A 23,486-nucleotide genomic window follows, 5' to 3' on the forward strand; every position below is an offset into this window, starting at 1 on the left:
GAGGATATAACTTTGTAAAAACAGCTGACCTTTTTAACAACGTTCTATTAATAATGAAACATTAAGCTTCCCGATGATCAAAATTAATATTTGTCCAATTTCAATGAAATTTTTCATAGAAAGTGTGTAATTCGGTGGTTGACGTTTGGCCCCCGAGGGTATCATCAGCTCAGTAGTCAACAATTCGGTGTTAACATGAATATCAATTATAAGGTCATTTTTATAAATTTCCAGTTTACAAAATTATGAATTTTTCCAACTACTAAGGATTTTCTTTTTATTTCAGGCATAGATTACCTTACCGGTATTTGGTATAACGCTTTGGAATTTTGGGTCCTCAATGCTTCTCAACTTTGAACTTGTTAAGCTTTTTAACTATTTTGATTTTAACAACAATGACGAGCCTTATGTAGACGAAACGCGCGTCTATCATAGTAAATTATAAGTTTGGTGACTTTTATAAATATCAAGCTTTTCGATTTTTCTTCTTATATTTGACAAAATTGTCAAAGTAAATATTTTGTCAAAATATTATGAAAATTAAACGAGTCACATTGATTTAAATCAAGGTATTTGGTATCAAGCCGAAATCGACGTACTATTTAAACACTCACATCTGAAAGCATGTTTATGGTATATTTCATTTCTATTTTATTTTTCAATGAAAAGAAAAATCTGCTTCAACGATTTTATTACATCAAGTACTGCAATGGCATACATCCTCTCTACGGACAAACTCTCTGAAAACACAATACTATAAATCAACAGACACATAAAAATAACTACTATCTGAATAAAAAATGGAGATCACATGATATGTATTTGTATAGGTTGAAAAATATTTGTCAACAAGTGATTCTGTGCGCTATTGCTCACTAATAATACCCCCGCCTGTCAATCAATAATGCTATTAATATTTGACTGTTTGTGATTTGAAATCAGCAAGTTGCAGTAAACTTAAGAGGAGCACAGGTTTGATTCAAATTAGATTTTTTTTATCAATGTTTTGAAAGGAATCGATTCCCTTAATCCAAGCCAAGACAAGATAGTTATTCTTGAAATCGGTGCGTAATCCACGATTATTGACCTCGTTAGGCAAAGATGTCATTTTCGCACACCGGTGTTAATAATGTAATATTTAAAACAGAGTATCAATACAAAGGAGGTTAAGCAATTTTTTAAATTTAAAAAAAAATGTATAGTTTCAAAAAATGCGTATATATTGGCATACAGTTGCATCTTATGTAATAATGCTGGATTTTGATTGGATGAGAGATATAGTATTTTTCAATTATTTCCTATATATTGAGAAATGTTTTTCTCTGTTGGTGTTTTTTTTAATGGACTTCCACGTGCCGGCCGGGTACTGGCTAAAAAATACCCCGGCAGATGGGAATTACCAGATCCCAAAATAACGCGACTTCCAAAGACATAGAAAACATGTTGACAATGATAAAATTGAGAATGGAAATGGGGTATGTGTCAAAGAGAAAACATTCCGACAAAAGAGCAGACAACAGCCGAAGGCCATAAATGAGTCTTCTATTAACATTCCGTCAAAGTGGATACAAAGAACATTTGGTAGAATTGACATAATTATATCGTGCTTACAAGTGGCATCTGCCAAAAATACCGGTATCGAGGTCATTTTTACTTTGCCGAACGGATTTAGAAATTTGCTCTTAACCAGGGTTATTTTGCAAATACCCCTTATACGAATGAAAGCACCAAAACATTATTTTTAAACAAAACATAATATACGTGTATGGAATAACAGGCGGTTGTAACCTATCTGTGACATGTACTGAAGCCTCATTATGCATGATGATGTTGCAGTTATATATTAATATTTTGAAGGAAATTTAATATATTTACAATTAAAGGCTAAACGAAGGAGTATACTTACTCGTTGATACTCGCATATGTAACTTTTAGAATAAATTTTTTCCCAATCCGTCCAATACCACGTACGTTGAGATACGCTATACTGTATCGACACATAGGCCCTGTCAGTACCAACTGTAAAAAGGTCTGAAATAATGAACCGAATATTTTGTACGTATTAAAAAACGCAAAAAAGACAATTCTAATGTGACAGACAATCTTGCGCAACCCTCCTATTAAATTAAAAAAAAAAAAGCTTCAATGTATACTCTGCCTCGTTTTGTGGAAGATCTATCTGCTGCTAGTTTCGTACTCTCATAAATAAATTGTTCCTTACTGTTATTTTAGAGGCACTGTTATATTAGAATATTTTTTCCACAATAGTTGGAAGAATATATCTGTCCACAATAGTCACCGATATCTATTCAAGTGTCATTAAACCTGATTCTTTCTCCAATAACTTTCTTTCGAATTTCAAAAAGAATAATTGTATTCCTTTTTTACATTGAAATAACGTCACGTCATTGGTTGAATTTCAAATGTTTAGGACGTTTTTAACCAATCAAGACGCTTTGGTGTACACTTTTGAAAATAAAGAATGTATTAGAATCTGAAACGGCAAATTAAATGATAATATATGATATGCCTTGTTAAACCTCAAATAATTCTTATTTGAAAACATATTGTGGAATGTAATGTCAATGAAAAGTACCTATCTAATTTAAATAATATAAAACAAGATGTGGTATGATTGCCAATGAGACAACTGTCCACAAGATACCAAAATGAGACAGACATTAACAACTATAGGTCACAGTACGGCCTTCAACAATGAGCAAGACCCATACCGCAGAGTCAGCTATAAAAGGCCCCGATTTGTCTTTGCTATATTTTTGTAATTTTATTAAATGAGCTCACTTTTATAGTGTATTTTAAAGCGACACATCGATAGATTAAACTATATGGACAGCAGCGTTAATACTGCAATTGATTGCACTAGTCATAATAATTGTCTTTTTCGATACCATTTATTGAATTAAATCATAGTAGGATTGTATATAAAAAAAAAAACATGCGAAATATACAAAACTGATTGAATTTCAATCCTATTAGTCGAAAAAAAAAACGTTATTGCTGGTCAGTTTGAACAAAGATTCCGTAATTTGACCTATAATGGTTTACTTTTACAAATTTTGACATGGATGGAGAGTTGTGTCTCATTGGCACTCATACTACATCTTCTTATATATATTGACAACGCCATGAAAAAAACAAAATTTAACTAAAAGAAAACAGCAGTAAACGAAACACAACAGCTAAAGACTAGCGGTGATATCAAGTGCTCTGGAAGAGTAAGAACATTCAGCACAAATAGTGCCCACCGTCGGGTTGTGAATGTAAGAACAAACCCGTTGTTCTGTCCAAATCAGTAGATAACATTCGAAAACAAATACTACTAGTATTTGCTTTCATTCTTTTATCTAGTTATAAAGTACCTAATGTAAAAGTGCTGATCTTTATTAGTCTATTAACTTTGTTTATACCTTTTGTATACAAATCTATTGTTTGTTCCATAAACTGTTCTATATTTATTCTTTTTTGTGTTGTATGTTTACTGTCTCATCGACGTATGGTTTATATACGGTTAATGAATTATCCAAAGTAAGTCAAATGTACCTGTTCCAAATGGGAGAGATTTTTTTGAAAATGAACCATTTTCTTTGTAAAATGTATAGGTCCCATCCCCGTCTCTATCATTTGCACCAGTCCATACAGAGCTAGAATGTCCAATGGCTGTAAAAAGAATAAAATGTAAAATTAAAAAATCAGTAGAATAAAAATAAAGTATGAATATAAATATCAACTGCAATGAATTTAAAAAAAGTCCTTAAAACTTGATAAACGTATTACTTAGCGAAACTGATTGGAAACAACTCTCATATTCCTAGCTAGAATTTTTCAAAGAAACAAGATAAATTGATACTGTTGAGGTTTAAGGGAACGAAAAATATAAGTTACAACAATGTAAACTGTAAATCTAAAAAAAAATGTTTGCCGGTATAAAAATTAGTTTTGTAAACTAATGACATTGTGTCCGAACATCGTTAATTGACAAAACTGAAAAAGTGAAGGATTGTCCATACTCCCAATTGTAAGTTTTGAAATGCTTTTATATTTTATTTTTACTGTTACATTTATCGAAATATATGAATAAATATGTAGAATACATGTATGAACTGAATCTTTTGAGATCATTTTAATTTGAAATAAAAATATATTTAACACAGATGAAATACTTCTAAGCATTATAAAATTTCTAAAGAGCTATAATTGGTTGAATCATGCAATACATAGAAATTTGGATATTTTTTATTGTACTTTGTTTTGTTTGAAGGGTTTATCTTTAACCAAATTTTCAAGTAACATTTTTTTAAATGAAGTTAATTAACAAAGGCATTATTTTCTGAACAATTTTTAAAGTTATTAACAGCTGCTTTATCGTGAAATGCAGTGTCACGAAATGCAGTTAATTCAAATATAAATCAAAGAAAAAAGCCGTGAATATAAATGTTTGAATAATACACCTTATGTGACTATTGTCATACCTACACATGTATATCTTCCGTACTGTACGAAATGGCACACATATAAATCTGCACTGTGGCAGGAAATGGTAAACATAGATATATTCCATTGCGTACGAAATAAAAACAAATGTCTCTTTCACGAAACTCGAAATGGTATGCATATAAATATTCAATGAATTACAAAATTTCATTTGTATAAATCTACCGAACGGCACAAAATGAGTTACATATAAATATTCCTTGGTCATCGAACGAAATAACCATGGTACGAAATGTTTTTTGGTGAGGGTACAAAATCGGGGAATGAAATGACTATAATTCTATGATTTACACAGATAAATATACATGTATATTTAACAAAAAACAACTCAATTTCAATTAAAGAAGTTGCCTAATCTTTTGCAAGTTCTATTATAAACTCAACTCTTGTTACAGACGATTTGTACTGTGAACTATGTTTTAAAGAACATTTGATACAATTTTTGAAATACTAAATTACTGCGAAAATTGTTGACATGATGTGAGAATTAATGGTCTTGTATAAAACGATTGATGATTTGCACGATACAATTTTGTCTGCACCAAATGGTCATGATCGAGGCTAGATTATCAAAAATTCAAAACACAAGGCAAATATTCAAAACTAGCCGATAGAAACAAAACGGGGGAAAATGTTATTTTCTTTATCATAAAATCAACCGATTTTATATTTCACAGGAGGTTCAACTCAATCAGATTGTTTAGTATAGTTTGTGTATGGATGTGTCCATTTGGTAAACACACTCCTATATACTTGTATGCATAATCCAGCAAAACAACGAAATTAAATAATAAGGAAAATGTAAGTTTTCCTTAATCCACGAAAATTGGTCCCCACGAAAATAATTGAACCACAGTAGTCAATATTTAATCAGGGAAAGGCAACTTCATAAAATTTCCCTAATCTTTCGATAAGGTCAAAATCAAGAACTAAAATCGTTATCACGAAATGTAAAACTCGTTATCATAAATTAAATTTGACATCACTAATGTGTGGGACTAGTAATAACAGTTTTTCGTATATCTTAATAACGGATTATATTCGTTGTCACATTTTTTGTATTACGTGATACCGGATTAAGATCGTTAACACGAATTGCATTGATTGGTTGTCACAGCTTTTGTTGTAATTCGTGATTACTGAATAACTTCATCTAAACAAAATTATTGTATATTCTCAACTTACGATGCAAAAATTCCTGGTAAACATTATTGGCTTCTTGTTCCGTGTTCGGATTCCACAGGTTGGCACCTGGTGTACTGGCACAAATCGACTGCAATTTAGTAAGATTACATTCATATTCTTTTGTACATTTCGTTCACTGGATTTGTTTGTTCATAGTACTGTGGTTTCATTAATATTTGTCGAATACCAAGTTTTGTTGATTTAGTGGGAACAGATGAACCACGAAATTAAATCTTTAACCAATGACACATTTTTTTTATACGCTTTATGATGACGTCAGCAAAAACACCAAATTTAGTATCCACGAACATGCAAGTTTTCCTTTATCCACGACAATAAACGAATATACAGTAGATAATATATTTTAAGCAGAAAAATGTTCTTAGAGTGTCAATACTAGTCATCGTAAATGCCCAGCCAGTATTGTTAAAAGTTTAAGCATATACTGTATATTTGTTTTTGGATTTTTTTTGTTTTGGGTAAATAGACTGTTTTTCATCTACATATGACTCCCATATCGTGACAGCAGTAGAGTATTATCATATTACCGACTTTTAAATCCCGGTTTATATTTTTTCGACAGGTTTAAACTGTGGTAGGAAACCCTGGTACTCAGGCAATAGCAAACAACCAAAAAAAAGAAAAAGAATCAAATATATAATCGGTGCAATTTTTGGGGAAAGTTTACTGTTTTCCGCGTATTAAGTCGTGTATAAAAAACGTTTAACAGAAAACTTTCCCTCAAAATAGTGCAGATTGATATCTTTGTTCTTGCTTGACCGAGTACCAAGATGTTCTTCCACAGAGAAGGTAACCTATAGAAAATAATAACAAACAAACCTAAGAAGTAAACCATGACTCACAAAACCAAAGGACATTTACATCAACAGTTATAAATGATAATTAAGAAACATTACCAACTTCACTAAAAATCGAAACTGAAATTAGGTGCTCCGGAAGGGTAAGCATTTCCTGCACCGTATTCTGGAGTTAAAAGTCGGTAATATGAAAATGGTCTATTTGCAGTCAGTAAACCACCAAAGACCATTCAGATCTTTATTGTACTATTATTCTATAATCAAAGTATCATTGTTGACTTAGATTAAGAGGTGTTCAACTGATTTCGGCTTCGTTCAACATCACGATGAGTTTATTCACCAGGTTTTTATGCCCCACCTACGATAGTAGAGGGGCATTATGTTTTCTGGTCTGTGCGTCCGTTCGTCCGTCCGTCCGTCTGTCCGTCCGTCTGTCCGTCTGTCCCGCTTCAGGTTAAACTTTTTGGTCAAGGTAGTTTTTGATGAAGTTGAAGTCCAATCGACTTCAAACTTGGAACACATGTTCCCTATGATATGATCTTTCTAATTTTAATGCCAAATTAGAGATTTTCCTCCAATTTCACAGTCCAATGAACATAGAAAATGATAGTGCGAGTGGGGCATTCGTGTACTGAGGACACATTCTTGTTTATGTATGAAAATTGTCTCTTTTATCCAAAATTAACCAGACCTTCAACAACGAACTGTATAAATTAAATATAGAAACAACACCAATAACATGATCATGAAAAACTAATAAAATCGGGTTTGAGAGTCGTCATTCTTCGTATAATAAATCTGGTTATCTTTCGTTATACTTATAATGCAATGATAACGTAGTAAATTACCCAAGTCAGGGATTAAAACAGACTTCTATAGTCTCACTTGATAAAAACAACAAAGATACCTTTATTGTAATCTCTTATTAGTTTTATTTTCTGCCTACAGATTAATAGTGATTTATTAACATTCTCACCTGAGCTGTCTCCCAGAGTGCACTGGTTTTATATACATAACAATTAGTATTACTGGCTTGGTTTGGTAACAGCCTGTAACCCTCTGGGCAAGTTTCTGGAACACATGGCGGTTTTAAAACTAAAAAACATATGGACTAAATTTAATCCACAGTTGCAATTAAAACACAAAAAGAAAAAGCGATGGCATATAGAAAATAACGTAATGAATGAACCACCATAATCAAATACATAACGCCATTATAACATAAATGGTACAAATATTTCTGCACCAGATTCGCAATTCGATAGTCAATGTCTCGTCAGAGATGCTGAATTCAAATAAAGACAACAGTAGTATACAACTATAATTGAAAATCCAAACCTTATATAAAACATGAAGAGCTGTGAACCAAAAAAGGAAAAGAAAGTATAACCAAAGCTTGACAAAGAATCGGAGCCTTGCATGCGGTACCGTAAATATATTCATTCATTGTGAATAATACGAATACACATGCTATATGTATACAGAAGATACAGTTATTTCTTTGATTAAGAAGATTTGGAATGATTGCAAATGAAACAACACTTCAAAATAAACCACATTGTTGTGCATGAACATTTGTATCTTTCACAGCAGTTAATGATAGCAAAAAACTAACACTGAACATAGGGAAGAAAAAAAGAAAAAAAGGAAAGAAAAAATAAGAAAAGAAATATAAAAAACAAAAAAGAATAGAAGAACAAAAGAAAAACGAAAAGGAAAACAAAAGAAGAAAGGCCTATACTTACATTGCAAGTAAATATCAAATTCATTGTAAAAGGGAACGTATGTAAAGTGCACAATTATAAAATGTGTTACTGTAAATTTAGAAATTAGTACGTGTATACATTTTTATGATTCTATCATTTTAGACTAAATGTTCGTTGACATTTATTATCGTGGTTTTTGCGTAAGTCTGTATTCAAGCCTATATAAGATCGGTCATTCTTTGAAATTGTAATTGAGTGGTATCCAACGAATAATAATGATTTTCAGAGTATGTTAAAACATTACAGCTGACGTAATGCATTTTAGTTATTTATTGTATATTAATCGTCGTTTCGATTGAAAGTAAGTCGACATTCATTTATGAATATAAAAATAATTGCAAAATAATCACATGTAAACATATAAACGTGCTTCTATCGATAAGTGTCATGCCAAAAAATGACTTACGTGTCCCCGTCTTTCCACCAAAAATACAGTAAGGTCCACATTTAATGGTCGCACATTTTCTCTAAATTTTGAAACTGATATTACTTGAAAAACAAACAGTATTATTTATTTACTCACATGAAACAAACCGGGATGCGGTATTCAGTACGTAGGTGAAACTGGGCGATATTTATCTAAACGCACGCAAGAACACCTGTATCGTTTTAAAAGACCCAATAAATTCAAAAGTATCATTTATCAACATCTTAAGAAGCACAGTCATCCTATTAAATATTTAACAGTTCAACCTTTAGAAGTAGTAAATAAGCAGCCTGGTGAATCTCATTCCAAGTTTGTACGATCACGAAAAATAAATGAATTAAATTGGATTAAAAAATTACAGACAGTCTACCCTCTCGGTCTTAATGATAATATCATGGGAATTGGCAATATATCAAGAACCGATTCTGTTAACATTTTGGATATAGTTTCTAAAACTGTTCGTAAAAATCGTTCTCATGGACGCAGAAAAAATCGCAATCAAAGAAAATTTCGGACCAACCATACAAATATTTCGGACCTAATTTCCATTTCAAAAAACAACGGCAGACATTATCTGTTAACCAAGCTTTGTTCTTTACCTATAAATAAATTAAATAAAATTTTAGAGGATTGCAACACAATTTCATATTACAGTCCTAAGTATGAAATTGTCCAAATTATAATGGCATATTGTTATTCTAAACTGTTTCCAAAAATTGATCGCCCTGAAGATCATAAAAAACATTTTATTAAAATAAAGTATGTCAATAAAGGTTTTGATTTTGTAAATATTGCCGGTATTTTTAACGACCATTCTGTTAAAGACCAAATTCCTGGATATTTTGATAATACTGAACTCCCTCTCATTTGTTATATTTACAAGAAATCTACCCGAAAATATGTGTTTAATTATAGCCAATTGTGTAAAGATGTAAATATCACTGAAAATACACCTATGTCGTGTAATTGCAGTAATTCAGAATACACCTATGGACCAATTTCCCATGTTATAACAGGAGACCTTAACATCGTTCGCGACCGAGAGTTAAAATCATTCCTCAGTAAAGGACCTAAATATCGTCCCCCGTCAACTGTTAACTGGAATGAGTGTCGTAATATCATCAACGACTCACTCCGCGCCTACTGTTTGAAATGGGTAAAACGGGAAAAAGCTGACAAAAAATCTTTGGACTCTTTTTTTAATTCAGTAATGAAGATAGTTGATATTCGAATACAACATTTTAAAGAACATTTTACCCTCAACAAAAACTATAAAAACCCTATTTCGCGTATCAAAAATAAACTAACAGAACTAGCCAAGGAGTTTGTTTTTGTCCCGGCTGATAAAGCTGCTAATAATATCATTATTGTTTGACGTAAATTTTATATAGAGGTTCTGCAAAAGGAAATCACGAATTCACCAACATTCCAACTGACTTCATTTTCAGAAAACGACATCTGTAACAAACACAAACTTTTAGCTACTTCTTTACAAGCAGAACCAAACACAATGAAAGTCCCAACTATGTACTGGCTTCCGAAGCTGCACAAAAAACCTTACAAATATAGATTTATTTCATCTTCCAGCCATTGTTCAACTACTAAATTGTCTGTTTTACTTACTAGTACACTTGGTACAATAAAAAACCTGATAATAAATGGTTCAAATAAGGCCTTTGAAAATAGTGGAATTAATTACTTTTGGAGTGTCAAAAACTCGTTGGAAGTACTTGATAAATTGCATGCATATATTGGTGATTTTGAATCTGTTCAAAGTTTTGATTTTTCTACCCTATATACCACTTTGCCTCATATTCTTATTAAGAAAAAATTCACATCCCTAATTAACTGGGCATTTAAAAAGTCGGAATGCGAGTACATATGTTCAAACTCTTTTAGATCATTTTTTAGTAGCAATAAACAAAAGAACTATGTCAATTGGACATGCTTTGATACTATTTATGCACTTGAATTTTTACTTGATAACATTTTTGTTCGCTTTGGAGATTCCGTATATCGTCAAGTTATTGGAATTCCAATGGGGACTAACTGTGCACCACTTATTGCGGACCTGTTTTTGTATTGTTATGAGTTACAATTTATGACTAAAATTAGCAAAGACCTATCAAAACAACATTTGATACAAAAATTTAACAATACTTTTAGATATTTGGATGATATATTGGCTCTAAATAATGACGACTTCAGTATGTATACTAAAGAAATTTATCCTGTAGAACTTACTTTAAATAAAGCTAATGATAACAATGACCACTGCCCTTTCCTCGATCTTGATATCTATATCATAAACGGGAAGCTTAATACAAAAATTTATGATAAAAGAGATGATTTTTCATTTCCTATTGTTAATTATCCATTTTTAGATGGTGACGTTCCCTTGTCACCATCTTATGGTGTTTATATATCTCAACTTGTACGATTCGCTCGTGTATGTAACAATGTATTAGATTTAAGCGAGAGAAATTTATGTATTACTGAAAAATTATTACACCAGGGTTTTCGATATCACAAACTGGTCAAAACATTTACTAAATTTTATCACCGGTATAAGGAAATAATTCGTAAATATAACTCAACATGCAGACATCTTATACGTTCAGGTATTTCACATCCAAAATTTTATGGAAATATTCTTTATAAAGCACAAAAATGTCAGTATTCTCCTCAGAAACTAACAAAACCTTTAAATAGACTTATTAAAAGGGGATATAGTTACGATACTGTTGTCAGGTCATTAAAGATTGCATATTTTGGCTTTAACATTGATTCACTGATAGGGTCTTTGCATCGGAACTAAACACATTTATTTCTAAAAAAACAGTTGTTGGCATGACACGGGTTATGTTCTTCTCATATATTTTATGATAGTATGATACTAAACCCCTAACGGGAGGGATTGTACCTGATATTCATATGATGAAGACATAATCTTTCAATCAGTTTAATTGAGGTCTGGAGCTGGCATGTCAGTTAACTGCTAGTAGTCTGTTGTTATTTATGTATTATTGTCATTTTATTTATTGTCTTTTGTTACATCTTTTGACATCAGACTCGGACTTCTCTTGAACTGAATTTTAATGTTCGTATTGTTATTGTTTTACTTTTCTACATTGGCTAGAGGTATAGGGGGAGGGTTGAGATCTCATAAACATGTTTAACCCCGCCGCAATTTTGCGCCTGTCCCAAGTCAGGAGCCTCTGGCCTTTGTTAGTCTTGTATGATTTTAAATTTTAGTTTCTTGTGTATAATTCGGAGTTTAGTATGACGTCCATTATCACTGTACTATTATGCATATTTTAGGGGCCAGCTGAAGGACACCTACGGGTGCGGGAATTCTCGCTACATTGAAGACCCATTGGTTGCCTTCGGCTGTTGTTTGCTCTATGGTCGGGTGGTTGTCGCTTTGACATATTCACCATTTCCTTTCTCAATTTTATTCCTAAGTGTGTACTATGCAGAAGAACAGAAAAAAAAATTCTGAAAATTGTAACAAAAAATATTCAAGGACACAGCTGAAACAACTGTCATTAATTTCTTTTTCCTTGACTGGAACATCGCAAATGTGATATTTTAAAACAAATATGTCATACTTATATGTTTTGTCTTTGTTGAGTACAAAATATTTCAGGAAAGGGAATGAATAACTGTTCCATGTTTCTTTTTTCCCCAAAAAATTAACTATCTCTGTCTATTAAATTCTTTGCACGTCATTCGATGCTTGACTTATTTGTTTACTTACATTTGCAACATGGTCGTTCATTGCAGCATTTTCCGGTATACGTCCATTCAGACCCGAATGTCTGATTACATGGAACACCTTTTTTTCCACAGGTACCATTGGAGGCGTGGCACATTCCAGAAAGAACTAAATAGTACAGTAATCCGATACACTATAGCATGATTTACTTTGATATATACATTAACATTACACAATAGGAATATAGATATAAAGTCATTGTTTATTTCTCAAATTCATTAACCATGTTGAATATAGGACACAAAGAAGAATTTTGTTAATTTTTAGAAAAACATGTACATATATATTGTTGTTGCGTTATGATTTCACCTAAATAGAATTTACTAAATTTGCCCGAGATGCTTGTAACACTGCTTAGAGGTTTTACAAATCAGTTCTTCCTAAATGCAGATTTTTTTTTATTGTTCTTATGTCAGCCTAGGAAAGTAGTGTTGGACAGTTTTGCACAGCTCTGTAGCCACCAAGGTACTGATATTATCGTAATAACTGGACGTGATTAACTCCAAATTACTATAAAAACAAATGGTAGATAATTGAATAATTGTAACATAAAAAGGTTCTAACTCTGTTTGTCTCATTTGGCTCTCAAAAGAAGTACTTTTGATCAAAGTGAAAGGATCGTACCTTTTATGTTATGAGAGAGTGTAGCAGCTTAATCTTTATCTTCACTACAGCAGTTTAAACATTAAATTACTTACTGCCGCCATTTGACACATCAATTGTGCAAAAGATTAAAACAATAAAACAACAACACTTCATCATATGTCTGAAATGAAAACTCGTCTATATCAATTTAGATTCCAGGTAATTTAGAAATAAACTCATTATCCGTGCATCATTGGAATTTTATATTTGCGCCAGACGCGAGATTCGTCTACAAATACGGAATTATGTAGAAGAATCGTACAGCAGAAGTAAGCGCAGTGAGCCTACCTATATGCACTAAATATTATATTTTGATCGCCAATTTCAAGTTCCAAAAACATGTTACAGTTTTTAAACTAAAGTCCAAACTTACTAATACAAGGGTTTGGATTATGTATGAAAGCACTTTCAGGATGTTAGCATTGAAGTGTTTATAGTTTTGCTTTCAAAATATTTTGATAACGAGCAAAACTTATCAAGACCACAGTAGTTCACTGTTCATGTGTTAAAATCGGAAGTAGGTAATCGGACTTCCAAAAAGAAAAAGGGTGCATAACTTATTTCAGGGTGATAACTCCTTAAATCGGTGGTTCGTTTGTAAAATTCAAGTTTCATCAATATATTTAAGCATTAACCTGAAACAGATGGGATCTTTGTAATATAGAAGCTTAGAATGTATATTTCTGAAATGGTTGAAGCAAACGTACTGATAATTTTAAGAGTTATTTCCTTACCTTATGTCTACATCCTTAAGTAAGGAAAGAATTTTGTCTTTCAATTAAAGTTTACTTGCACATTGACGTTTTGTTGTGAGTGTCAATATCACTCAGCAAACAAGATGGCGGCCGTAAAATCTACGAATGAATGATTTCAACTTCACCATTTGGAACACTACAGCTCTTAGTAAACAAGATAGGTCAAAATTTATCTGATTGAATACTCTGTTATAACCTTTTTAATTGTATCGAATAAATTTTAACAACTAGAATATCGTTTGTACGAAAATATATAAAGACTTACCACTATGTTTAATAGCAGAGCCGTAGATAGAAGGATGATTTTTGAAATACAGTGGCTACTTAAATACTTAGTTTAATAAAAGTACAAAGTGAATGTTCTGCAAGGTGAATAACATCGATTAGTGACACATGTTGTTTTTCTGTCTTGATATTGACTGAATAAGCAAATATTGTTAAACGTGTTACTTTCTTTCACTGTTAATAAAATCTATTCAATTTGTGTATATATATTTGTAATTTAATCAGCAAATAGTAAATTCACAAAAATTCTGAACTCAGAGGAAATTCAACGGAAAGTCTCTAATCAACTGACAATTCAAAAGCTCAAACACGTCATACAACTTGGTAGAGGCATTTTGTATTGAAGAAAATAATGGATTGAGCCTGGTTTTATAGCTAGCTAAACCTTTTGATTGTATGACAGTCGCATCCAATTTAATCACTTTGACAACGATGTGTGAACAAAACAAACAGACACAACAAGCAAAAATGAAAAAAGGGATACAGAAGTAAACATTGTGTTATGATAATAATCACCACAAAACAAACAAATATGTAACAAAAAAGCAGATAAGATATAAAGACAATATTACCCAGACTCGCGTTTCCTCTCAAAAGGACAAATCCAGGGCGCTCATATCCAAGGAGATAAAATGCTAAATTGAATATACCAAAGCTGCATACAATTGATAACTAGGGGGATGATAAGGATTTGTTTAACCCCACCACATTCTCTTTGTATGTACCTGGCCCAATTCAGGAGCCTGTAATTCAGTGGTTGTCGTTAATAGAAGTTACATAATTGTTTTTCGTTCTTTTTTACATAAATTAGGCTGTTAGTTTTCTCGTTTGAATTATTTTACATTGTCATTTCAGGAACTATTATAGCTGAGTATGCGGTATTGGATTTGCTCATTGTTGAAAGTCGAACGGTGACGTATAGCTATTAATGTCAGTGTCATTTTAGTCTCGTGTGAAGAATTGTCTCATTGGCAGTCATACCATATCTTCTTTTTTATAATCAATTTAAAAAAAAAACATTTTCGTCTAGATCAGACCAAATGCGGAAATATTTTATATTTTAAATACGTTACTTCCTTTTTATCTTCTAATGTTTTCTATATACAATAGTAACTAAATGGTTTATACAATTTGTGATACTCCTTTAATTGCTAATGTTAAATGTTGTCCTGCAAGTTAGTAAGTAAGCAGGTAAATTGTCTGAATTATGTGTAAAATATGGTTAACAGAAACTGTAATATTTCATAATATGTTATTTTTGAAAAACTAAAGCTTTTCTACCTCAGGCATAGATTACCTTAGCTATATGTGGCATAATTTTTTAGGAATTTTGGTCCTTAATGCTCTTCAACTTCGTACTTTATTTGGCCTTTTTAACTTTTTTGGATTCGAGCGTCACTGATGAGTCTTCTGTAGACGAAACGCGCGTCTGGCGTATATACAACATTTAGTCCTGGTATCTATGATGAGTTTAATTATTACAATATTGATAACGCATTCCAATATATATTCAGATATAAAAGGAAATTAAAAGTACTTTGATGATACAAGCTAATTGCGAAGTATGTACTTCTTGATAATGTACGTGTAACATCTTTCATACTTCGCTATAAATATATATTAATTATGATATAGTCAGCGGAATTTCACACTGATCTTTTAAAGTACACTAGAAATATAGATAGAATATATACAAGTCTAAATTGAAAACAACGTTCAATCCTATGATTGAACTATCAATATGTATAAACAATGAAATGAATTAACTTATTCGGACATTAATATAACAGTAGATTCACAGAAGTTGTAATCAATCGTTCAATACATTTTACATTTAATCATTTAAAAAAATTGCCTGATATATGTGTAGAGTATTGTTTACCGAAACTGTAATATTTCATTTATTCATTTGTATATTATGTTATTATGATATTGATAAGGTATTCTTATATATATTCAGCTGTGATAGTAAATTAAAAGTACTTTGCTGATACTAGCTTATTTTGCAACATCGATATATATATATATAGTGACAGCCTTTGTTTTCCATTGTTAATCTAATTGATTTTTCAAGTTATGTACTTCGTGATGATGTACGTGCAACATCTTTCTTACTTCATCATCAATATATTAATTATGATTGCATCAGCGGAATTTTACATGTAACTTTAAAGTATATTAGAAATATAGATAACATGAATATATATTTTATTAGTTACTATTATCTAAATTGTCCTTATATCAGTAGTATCGTCTAGGTTCATCTTACGTTTGCTGTTAAGTATAACATTGTTGGATTGGTATTAAGACAATTATGCATATATAGAATGATGTGTGTTCAGCCTCGTATCAGCATCACTGGTTATATGATGTATAAAAGCTAACAAGCTAGACAAAAACTGATGAGAGCTTTATTAGTTGTATAGAGCTTAGACAGTCGAGTGGTCTAGTGCGTTGGGCATAGTGCAAGGCGATTTTATGCCATGATATCTTATTGTCGTAAGTTCGAGTCCATACCAGAGAAAAACAACAAATTACTTCCGAAAATTTACAGATCTAACATTGTTGGGTTGATATTAAGACGAATATAATATATTATAAGGATTAGATAAAAAAATTCAAATGACAATATTATATATTCTGCATTAGAAAAGTAAAATTTTACTAAACTATCTCACAATTTAAATGAGCTTCCAAAAGTCTATAATAATAGACGTAAATAACGACACCAACATTTTATACCTATCAAAGGTGTAACAGAGAATATATTTCACTGTATCGTTAAATATAAAAAAAATAAGCCTGGTATATTCTCCAATATACCTTCCCTTTATGACACCTTGCTGTGTTTCACTAATTATATCCCCAAGAAAAGGTTTTATTCTATTTGCTAATGCATCTGATGCAATTTTTGTATCAACATTTAATAAAGTGATAGGTCTCCAGTTTTTTAATTGAAATTTTGATTTACCCTCTTTTGGAATGCATGTTATTACTCCTTGTTTCTGACTAACCGAAAAAGATCCAGTTTCTAAGCTATAATTAAAAGATTTTATAATAAACTCATGGAGGTCTATCCAAAAGAATTTATAAAATTCTGTTGTAAATCCATCCATCCCTGGAGATTTACCATTTTTCATAATTTTCAATGTTTTTAAGCATTCAAATTACCCTCTGCCTGTTACCTCTATTCAACAGAAAGTTTGCGGATAAACGGATTATTTTCATCATAAAATAGATTTTTATGTTATGAAGAATAGGATTTGTTGAGGAGTACAATTTTTCATAAAACGATTTTTTGGAATTATCTTTTCATTATAATTTCTTTTTGCAAGATTACAAAAATAGTTTGTACATTTTTCCCCTTCTGCTACCCATCTTGCCTTTGATCTTGCCATAATACCTGTTACTATTTTCTCTCTGAATTTAATAATTCTGAGGGGTCTATTTCATAATTTTCAAGTAATTTAGCTAACTTGAGTTCTAAATCATTTTCAGTTTTTGTGTTTTTCTTTTTTATATAACTGGCATATGATATTGTTTTCCCTCTTATCATACATTTTAAGAGTTCCCAAAACATGTTTGGGTTTACTGATAGTTCTGTTTCTAGGTCATTCCCAGGCAGAGAGTATTGATTTATAGTTTCCCTAATGCAATTTTTTATTTCAGTTACATAGACCATATCATGTAGTAAGCTATTGTTAAACTTCCATGTTCCTTTACCTTTAATTTGATTGTAAAACTGTAAGGTCAGGTACACTGGAGAATGATCAGACCTGTAACTTATATCCATGTCTAAATTTTTTCCAAATGGTTCATGATCAGAAGAAATCAAAAAGTATTCCAAACGGCTTTGCTTAAGCCCAGGACCACGCCATGTAAATCTTTTTGTATCCGGATTTAATGCTCGCCATATATCAACAAGGTCCAGGGACTCTATCATATCTTAAATTTTATCATGTGCTCTTATATTGTTTTCAGCACTATAATTTGAGGTGTCCTTATCAAAGTCTTGCACCACATTCCAGTCTCCAGCTATTTTTTATACCAAATACAAGACCTTTTATATTTTCAAAAAAAGTCCCATTGGGACAATATATTACAACAAGAGAGAGTCGATAATCTTGAATGGTCATAACTAGAATGATAAAATTGCCTTCCTGATCCTTTTTTTCTTGGTGAATAGTAAATGTAAAACTATTTTTTATTAGAATTGCTACCCCTCTTGAGCGGCTGGAACCAGAGCTAAAGAATGCCTTATACCCCCACTCATGTGCCCATTGATTTTCTTTTTCTTAAGTACAATGTGTATCTGTTAATATAATTATATCATATCTTTTCCTATATCTTGAAAAAAAAATATCTTCTCTTCACCTCCTCTGACAGACCCCTACAGTTAAGAGATCCTATTTTCAAACTAGTCATTTATCAAACAGTTCAATAGGTGTAATATAAAAAAAAAAGTACATGTATAGGAAGTTCTTTTCTTGGAATAGTATACTGTTAATATAATTTGAAGAAGGCAAAGAAAATGCATAATTTTGTTTGTAGCCCAACGTCCAGCCGGGCAAATGTTTCATTCATGTTCAGATCCAGTATATTTTTCTGAGTTGCAGACTCCCAGATATCATTTATAATCGTTATGGATAAGTATGGCTAAATTGACGAGATGTTGCAAATGTATATATAGTTTTTTTACGTTGTACAACACTTTTTCATTAATATCCCATAATTCATCAACTGTACAATTTTCGTTTGAACAATTGTCAAAACAGAATCTTAAATGAATATAAATCCAAGGCAAACAAGGTAAATTACGATTAAAATTCCATGAATTAAATGCAGAGTTTTATTTAGGAAGAGACTGTTAAAAACGGGGAACGAAGAAACGTTAACAATGATGTTTCCGTATGCAATCTTATAAAAATATTTCTCCGACTAGTTGGGTAACCTTCTATTCACTTCGATATTTGTACATGTAACGTAATAAAAGTCGTTTGATCAGTAAAAAATATAGAAAATCTGCTATTTAATATATAGCAAAGTAATTTAAAGTGATTTATTTCTTCTAAATTCTAAAGTGCCCTTACTGCAGTGACGTCATTTAGAACTGTTCTACAGTCCTGACTGATTTAGTCAGTTTTGCTGACAGTTCTACGGTTAGAAGTGATTTTGGACAGTTCTACCTAGAGCTGATTTAGACAGTTCTACCCTAGAACTGATCCTGACAGTTCTACCTAGAACTGCTTTAGTCAGTTCTACCTAGAACTAATTCTGACAGTTCTACTTAGAACAGTTCTAGGGTAGAACTTTTCTAGGTAGAACTGTTCTAGGACAGGTTAGAACAGTTCTATGACAGAATATTCTGACAGTTCTAATGAGAGGTTAGAAGTGATCTCCACTGTACTAGTTCGAAATTCAATACTCAATACTGCTCACTTTTCTTTTACCGTCCGAGCCATTAGTGACATATTATTTCCGTATTTTGCGTGAAATTCCCGCCGTGCCGGAGACCCATTGGATGCCTTCGGCTATTGTCTGCTTGTTGTAGAGTCGTTGTCTCTTTTACATATTCTCCATTTCCATTCTCAATTATGAATTCCAGTTTTCAGCAGAACTGGGAACATGATAAATTACTCTTGCTGAATATAGTTGACTTTGTCATAGGCGAATCCAGTGGTGGTGGTGGGGGGGGGGGGGGGCGGTTCCCCCTTTCGTGGGATTTTGTTTTATTGATTATGTAGTATATAGGGAATCACTGAAGCGTGACTGGAGAGACCCCTTACACTTTAGGGCAGTCAGTGCACCCCCCCCCCCCCTGAAAAGTTCTGGATCCGCCACTATTTGTCTTATCCGATATTCTATTCTAAATTTTAAACTGACTAATTGTCAAAACTATAAATAACTCTTCCGTTTAAAATTCAAAATATCTGAATCGTCAATCAACAATTTGAAACACTTCAATTCTTTTCTTTTATGTTTGGGCCAAGCCACTGAGACTTCACGAACCGTTCCCTTTTCATTCATTGTGCACACCAGACCAGAATATATTTATACCCTGTCATATACTTGTTAAAAAAAACCAAATATATTGCCATTCACTCTAAAAACGAAGCTGAATGCGTATATCCCTTTTAAGAAAAGTACTATTGTTTCATTTTTACAATTTATTTTCAATAGCTAGCGCCAACAGCTAGTGTATACATGTAGCTCGGTTGGTATATTTAATATATAGAAAGATAATATATAGTTGTTAACTTGTTACATTTGCAAATGTGGTAAATAAACTCATCATATATAATACCAGGATTGAAATTTTACATTTACGACAGACGGGTATTTCGTCTAAAAAAATGTTAATACGGCAAAATGAAACTGATTATTTAACTTCAAAAAGGGCGAAGCGCAAATATTTTTTTAGTTTTTCAACGCTATCTTCTTGACCACAATATGTGTTTTCATCAAAATTGGAAATGACAATATTTTTTAAAAGAAAAATCTTAACGTCGCATTATACTATAAACAAATTCAAAATATACTGCTTAGCAAAAAAGTTAAGCAACAGATACATATAAGTCAACTTTAACTTAATTTATGTCATTTTTTCCTTTACAAGTAAAGAAAATCACGCATTATGGTTCACTTTCTTTCCTGTAATAAATAGATCACTTGTATACTTCTAACACACACACAGACAATAGGTGTTGTTTATTTGTTGAAATAAATGTAGTAGTAGTATGATAAAGAGATGATCGATATAATCTCGTTCTCGACCTTCAATTTTCACGGGTGAAATAGAATTGAGAACAGTTCTATTCTATATTTGAGATGCTACTTTCAGGGTACATTTTTATTTTATATTCGGTTAATTTTTACCCCTATATAGAACAATTTCCTTTGAGGAGACAACCATACGAATCAATACTAGTAAGAAAATTCTTTTAAGGATCCACTGAATGTTCTTTTATAGTGATAATATTCCATGTATAACTCTTTAAACCATAAACTATTTATACATGTATCTATTAAAAAGATGTGTGTTCTATTTTAAACATCGAAACTTTCAACAAAATTGCGGACGTGAAAGAAAACACCATTAGAAAAAAACAAACACGTCAGAATACAAGATGTAGCGATGGATTAATGCTCGTGAAACATCAATTTTGTTTATTTTTCATTTGTTATAGTCTAAAAACTGTTGTATGAATATTAAATTATTGTTCCGACCGTAAAGAAGGTTAAAAATTTAAATGTATTATAGTTTAGTGTCATCTATATGACTGACTGACAGCAGCGGAGAATTTATGACCAGTATTAATTTATGTGGTTCATTTCCTTTTCGCTACTTTGAAAATATTTTTAATTATTCCGAATGGTGTGATAATTTTCAAAATAGGGGATATCTAGTCTTACCGTACAAGACTAAGTTTAGTATTAATGTCCCAAACTTGCACCTCATTCTGCTTATTTCCTGCTACACGATGTCTTTTCCCAGTGAATATAGGGTTTTTGTATTGACAGTTTTGACATACTACATATAGAATAATTCTCAGGGGCGGATCCAGGATTTTGCAAAGTGGGGCGAAGTTTTTTAAATTCGCCGAGCGGAGCTAGGCGAACAAATTTTGGGACCTTTTTTTGGCTAAATAACATAAAATAAGTGTAAAATGCACTTTTTAAACGGTTCTTGACGTGGGGCATGTATACTAATAGTTGCTGTTAAGTGTAAGAGTTGGACATTTTTGATGTTGTATTCTCCCCATAAATTGTCTATCATAAAATTATAGTATGGGTCAAAAGCTATGAACTGATATATTTGATGTGGGACTTGTCAGTAAAAAATAGACATGGAAAATTCTCGCTTGTTGTATGTTAAGTTATCATAAACTCACAGATTTCTTGTTGTAAACAAGATACACGCCGCGCTATTCGATGAATTTTACAATACGAGCGACACGAGTTAAAAAAGACAAACAAGCAATTTTTATACAAATGTTTGGTTGATATGTTTTACCCAACACAATTGCAAATTAACCAAAGGCTACGAATGAGTCTGAAATGACAACGAATTTATGAATGACGGTCAACAAATGGAGACATAAAGGTCACACCAGCAGGCAGGTTGCAGTCTAATCTTGATAAAAGTATTCGATATATCAGTTCATGCAAACCCCCGTCCCGAAAAAAATACGCCCGTTTTTTATTCATTATGTTCATTTAATGCTATATTATTCTGTTGGAAATTTTCGTTTCTATTAGCCAAAAAGTGGACAAGATTATTATTTTCAATCTAAATACGGCCAGACTCTCAGATCTCAGACTGCCTCCTCAAACAATGGCTCGAACCTTGCTCTTTAAATCTATCCAGAGCTTATACTGACTGGGGATAATTATTCAGCTATTTAATTTTACGATTGGCGCGGGCGTTTGGGGTTAAACATAATTTCGTAGGTAAATAATATTAATGTGGAACTTTTTTAATGAGATTATAATAGAGTATAACTTTTTTTGGTTGAATTGTGAAATAGAAGTCAATACGTTCTTGCTCACTCCTTGGTTGCTTTGAAGGTGTCATGATTTTTCATGCTCAGAATTGCAAATGTGTTCCTGTAATTTGAATTTCAAAATGACTGAGTGACGGTTTTTTTTGCCATTTGATTAGGGACTTTCCGTTTTGAACTTTCCTCGGAGTTCAGTATTTTGTAGTTTTACTTTTGAAATAATCAGTAAATACTGGCGAAAAAAAATCTGTATATGAAAAGAATTGTCTCATAAACATTAAATACACGGGAAATGGCAAAGTTTACGAAGTCTAGTCTAAGTCCAGGCAAAAAGGGGGCGTACGCCCTCATGCCCCCCTCTGTATCCGCCACTACACGCAGTTACTGACAGCTTGTTCAAAGCCAATAATAACTAATAAAAAAATCTAGCATCTAAGACTAAATTCTTACCAAGATTTCTGTAAATCAGTGTTGATTGAGACCCACTGGAAAGAAATGCACCACTATTATTCTGTGTAACAGATTGTCATTGTTGCGTCAACCAGATTGATTTCTTGTTTTACTTCATTTGAATTTTAAAAGTGTAAGAAAAATTGATTTCTTGTCCAAAAATACCGTGTGTTGCACTTATAAACATTTCTTCCTGTTTTAAAACATGCTAAATGTTTATAATTACATGATTGTGTAAATTTACATTCAAACATTAGATGAATTGCATTTATTTCAAACGTGCCAGAAAACATGCTCATATTCGAATAAGCTGACAATAATTCAAGTGAAACAGGGATGGGGATATACAAAGTACTGTAAAAGA

The 23,486-nt window shown here is 31.9% G+C and overlaps 1 protein-coding gene across 2 annotated transcripts; it reads right to left on the reverse strand.

Annotated features, from left to right (window-relative positions):
• Window positions 1-627: 627 nt before the first annotated feature.
• On the reverse strand, window positions 628-23,307 carry LOC139526956 (uncharacterized). 2 transcript variants are annotated; one of them, XM_071322139.1, is made up of 8 exons: window positions 23,123-23,307; window positions 13,185-13,252; window positions 12,469-12,594; window positions 7,492-7,610; window positions 5,698-5,785; window positions 3,562-3,678; window positions 1,907-2,031; window positions 628-740 (listed from the first exon to the last, which is right to left on the reverse strand). In XM_071322139.1, exons 2-8 carry the CDS (start codon window positions 13,246-13,248, stop codon window positions 726-728), a joined length of 654 nt encoding a protein of 217 aa, XP_071178240.1. In that variant the 5' UTR covers window positions 13,249-13,252; window positions 23,123-23,307; the 3' UTR covers window positions 628-725. The 2 variants fall into 2 exon arrangements, with proteins under 2 accessions (XP_071178240.1, XP_071178239.1); XM_071322138.1 differs by lacking the exon at window positions 23,123-23,307 and adding an exon at window positions 14,152-15,808.
• Between the last annotated feature and the right edge of the window lie 179 nt (window positions 23,308-23,486).

The sequence above is a fragment of the Mytilus edulis genome, chromosome 6, assembly GCF_963676685.1.
Source record: "Mytilus edulis chromosome 6, xbMytEdul2.2, whole genome shotgun sequence".
Classification (NCBI taxonomy): domain Eukaryota; kingdom Metazoa; phylum Mollusca; class Bivalvia; order Mytilida; family Mytilidae; genus Mytilus; species Mytilus edulis.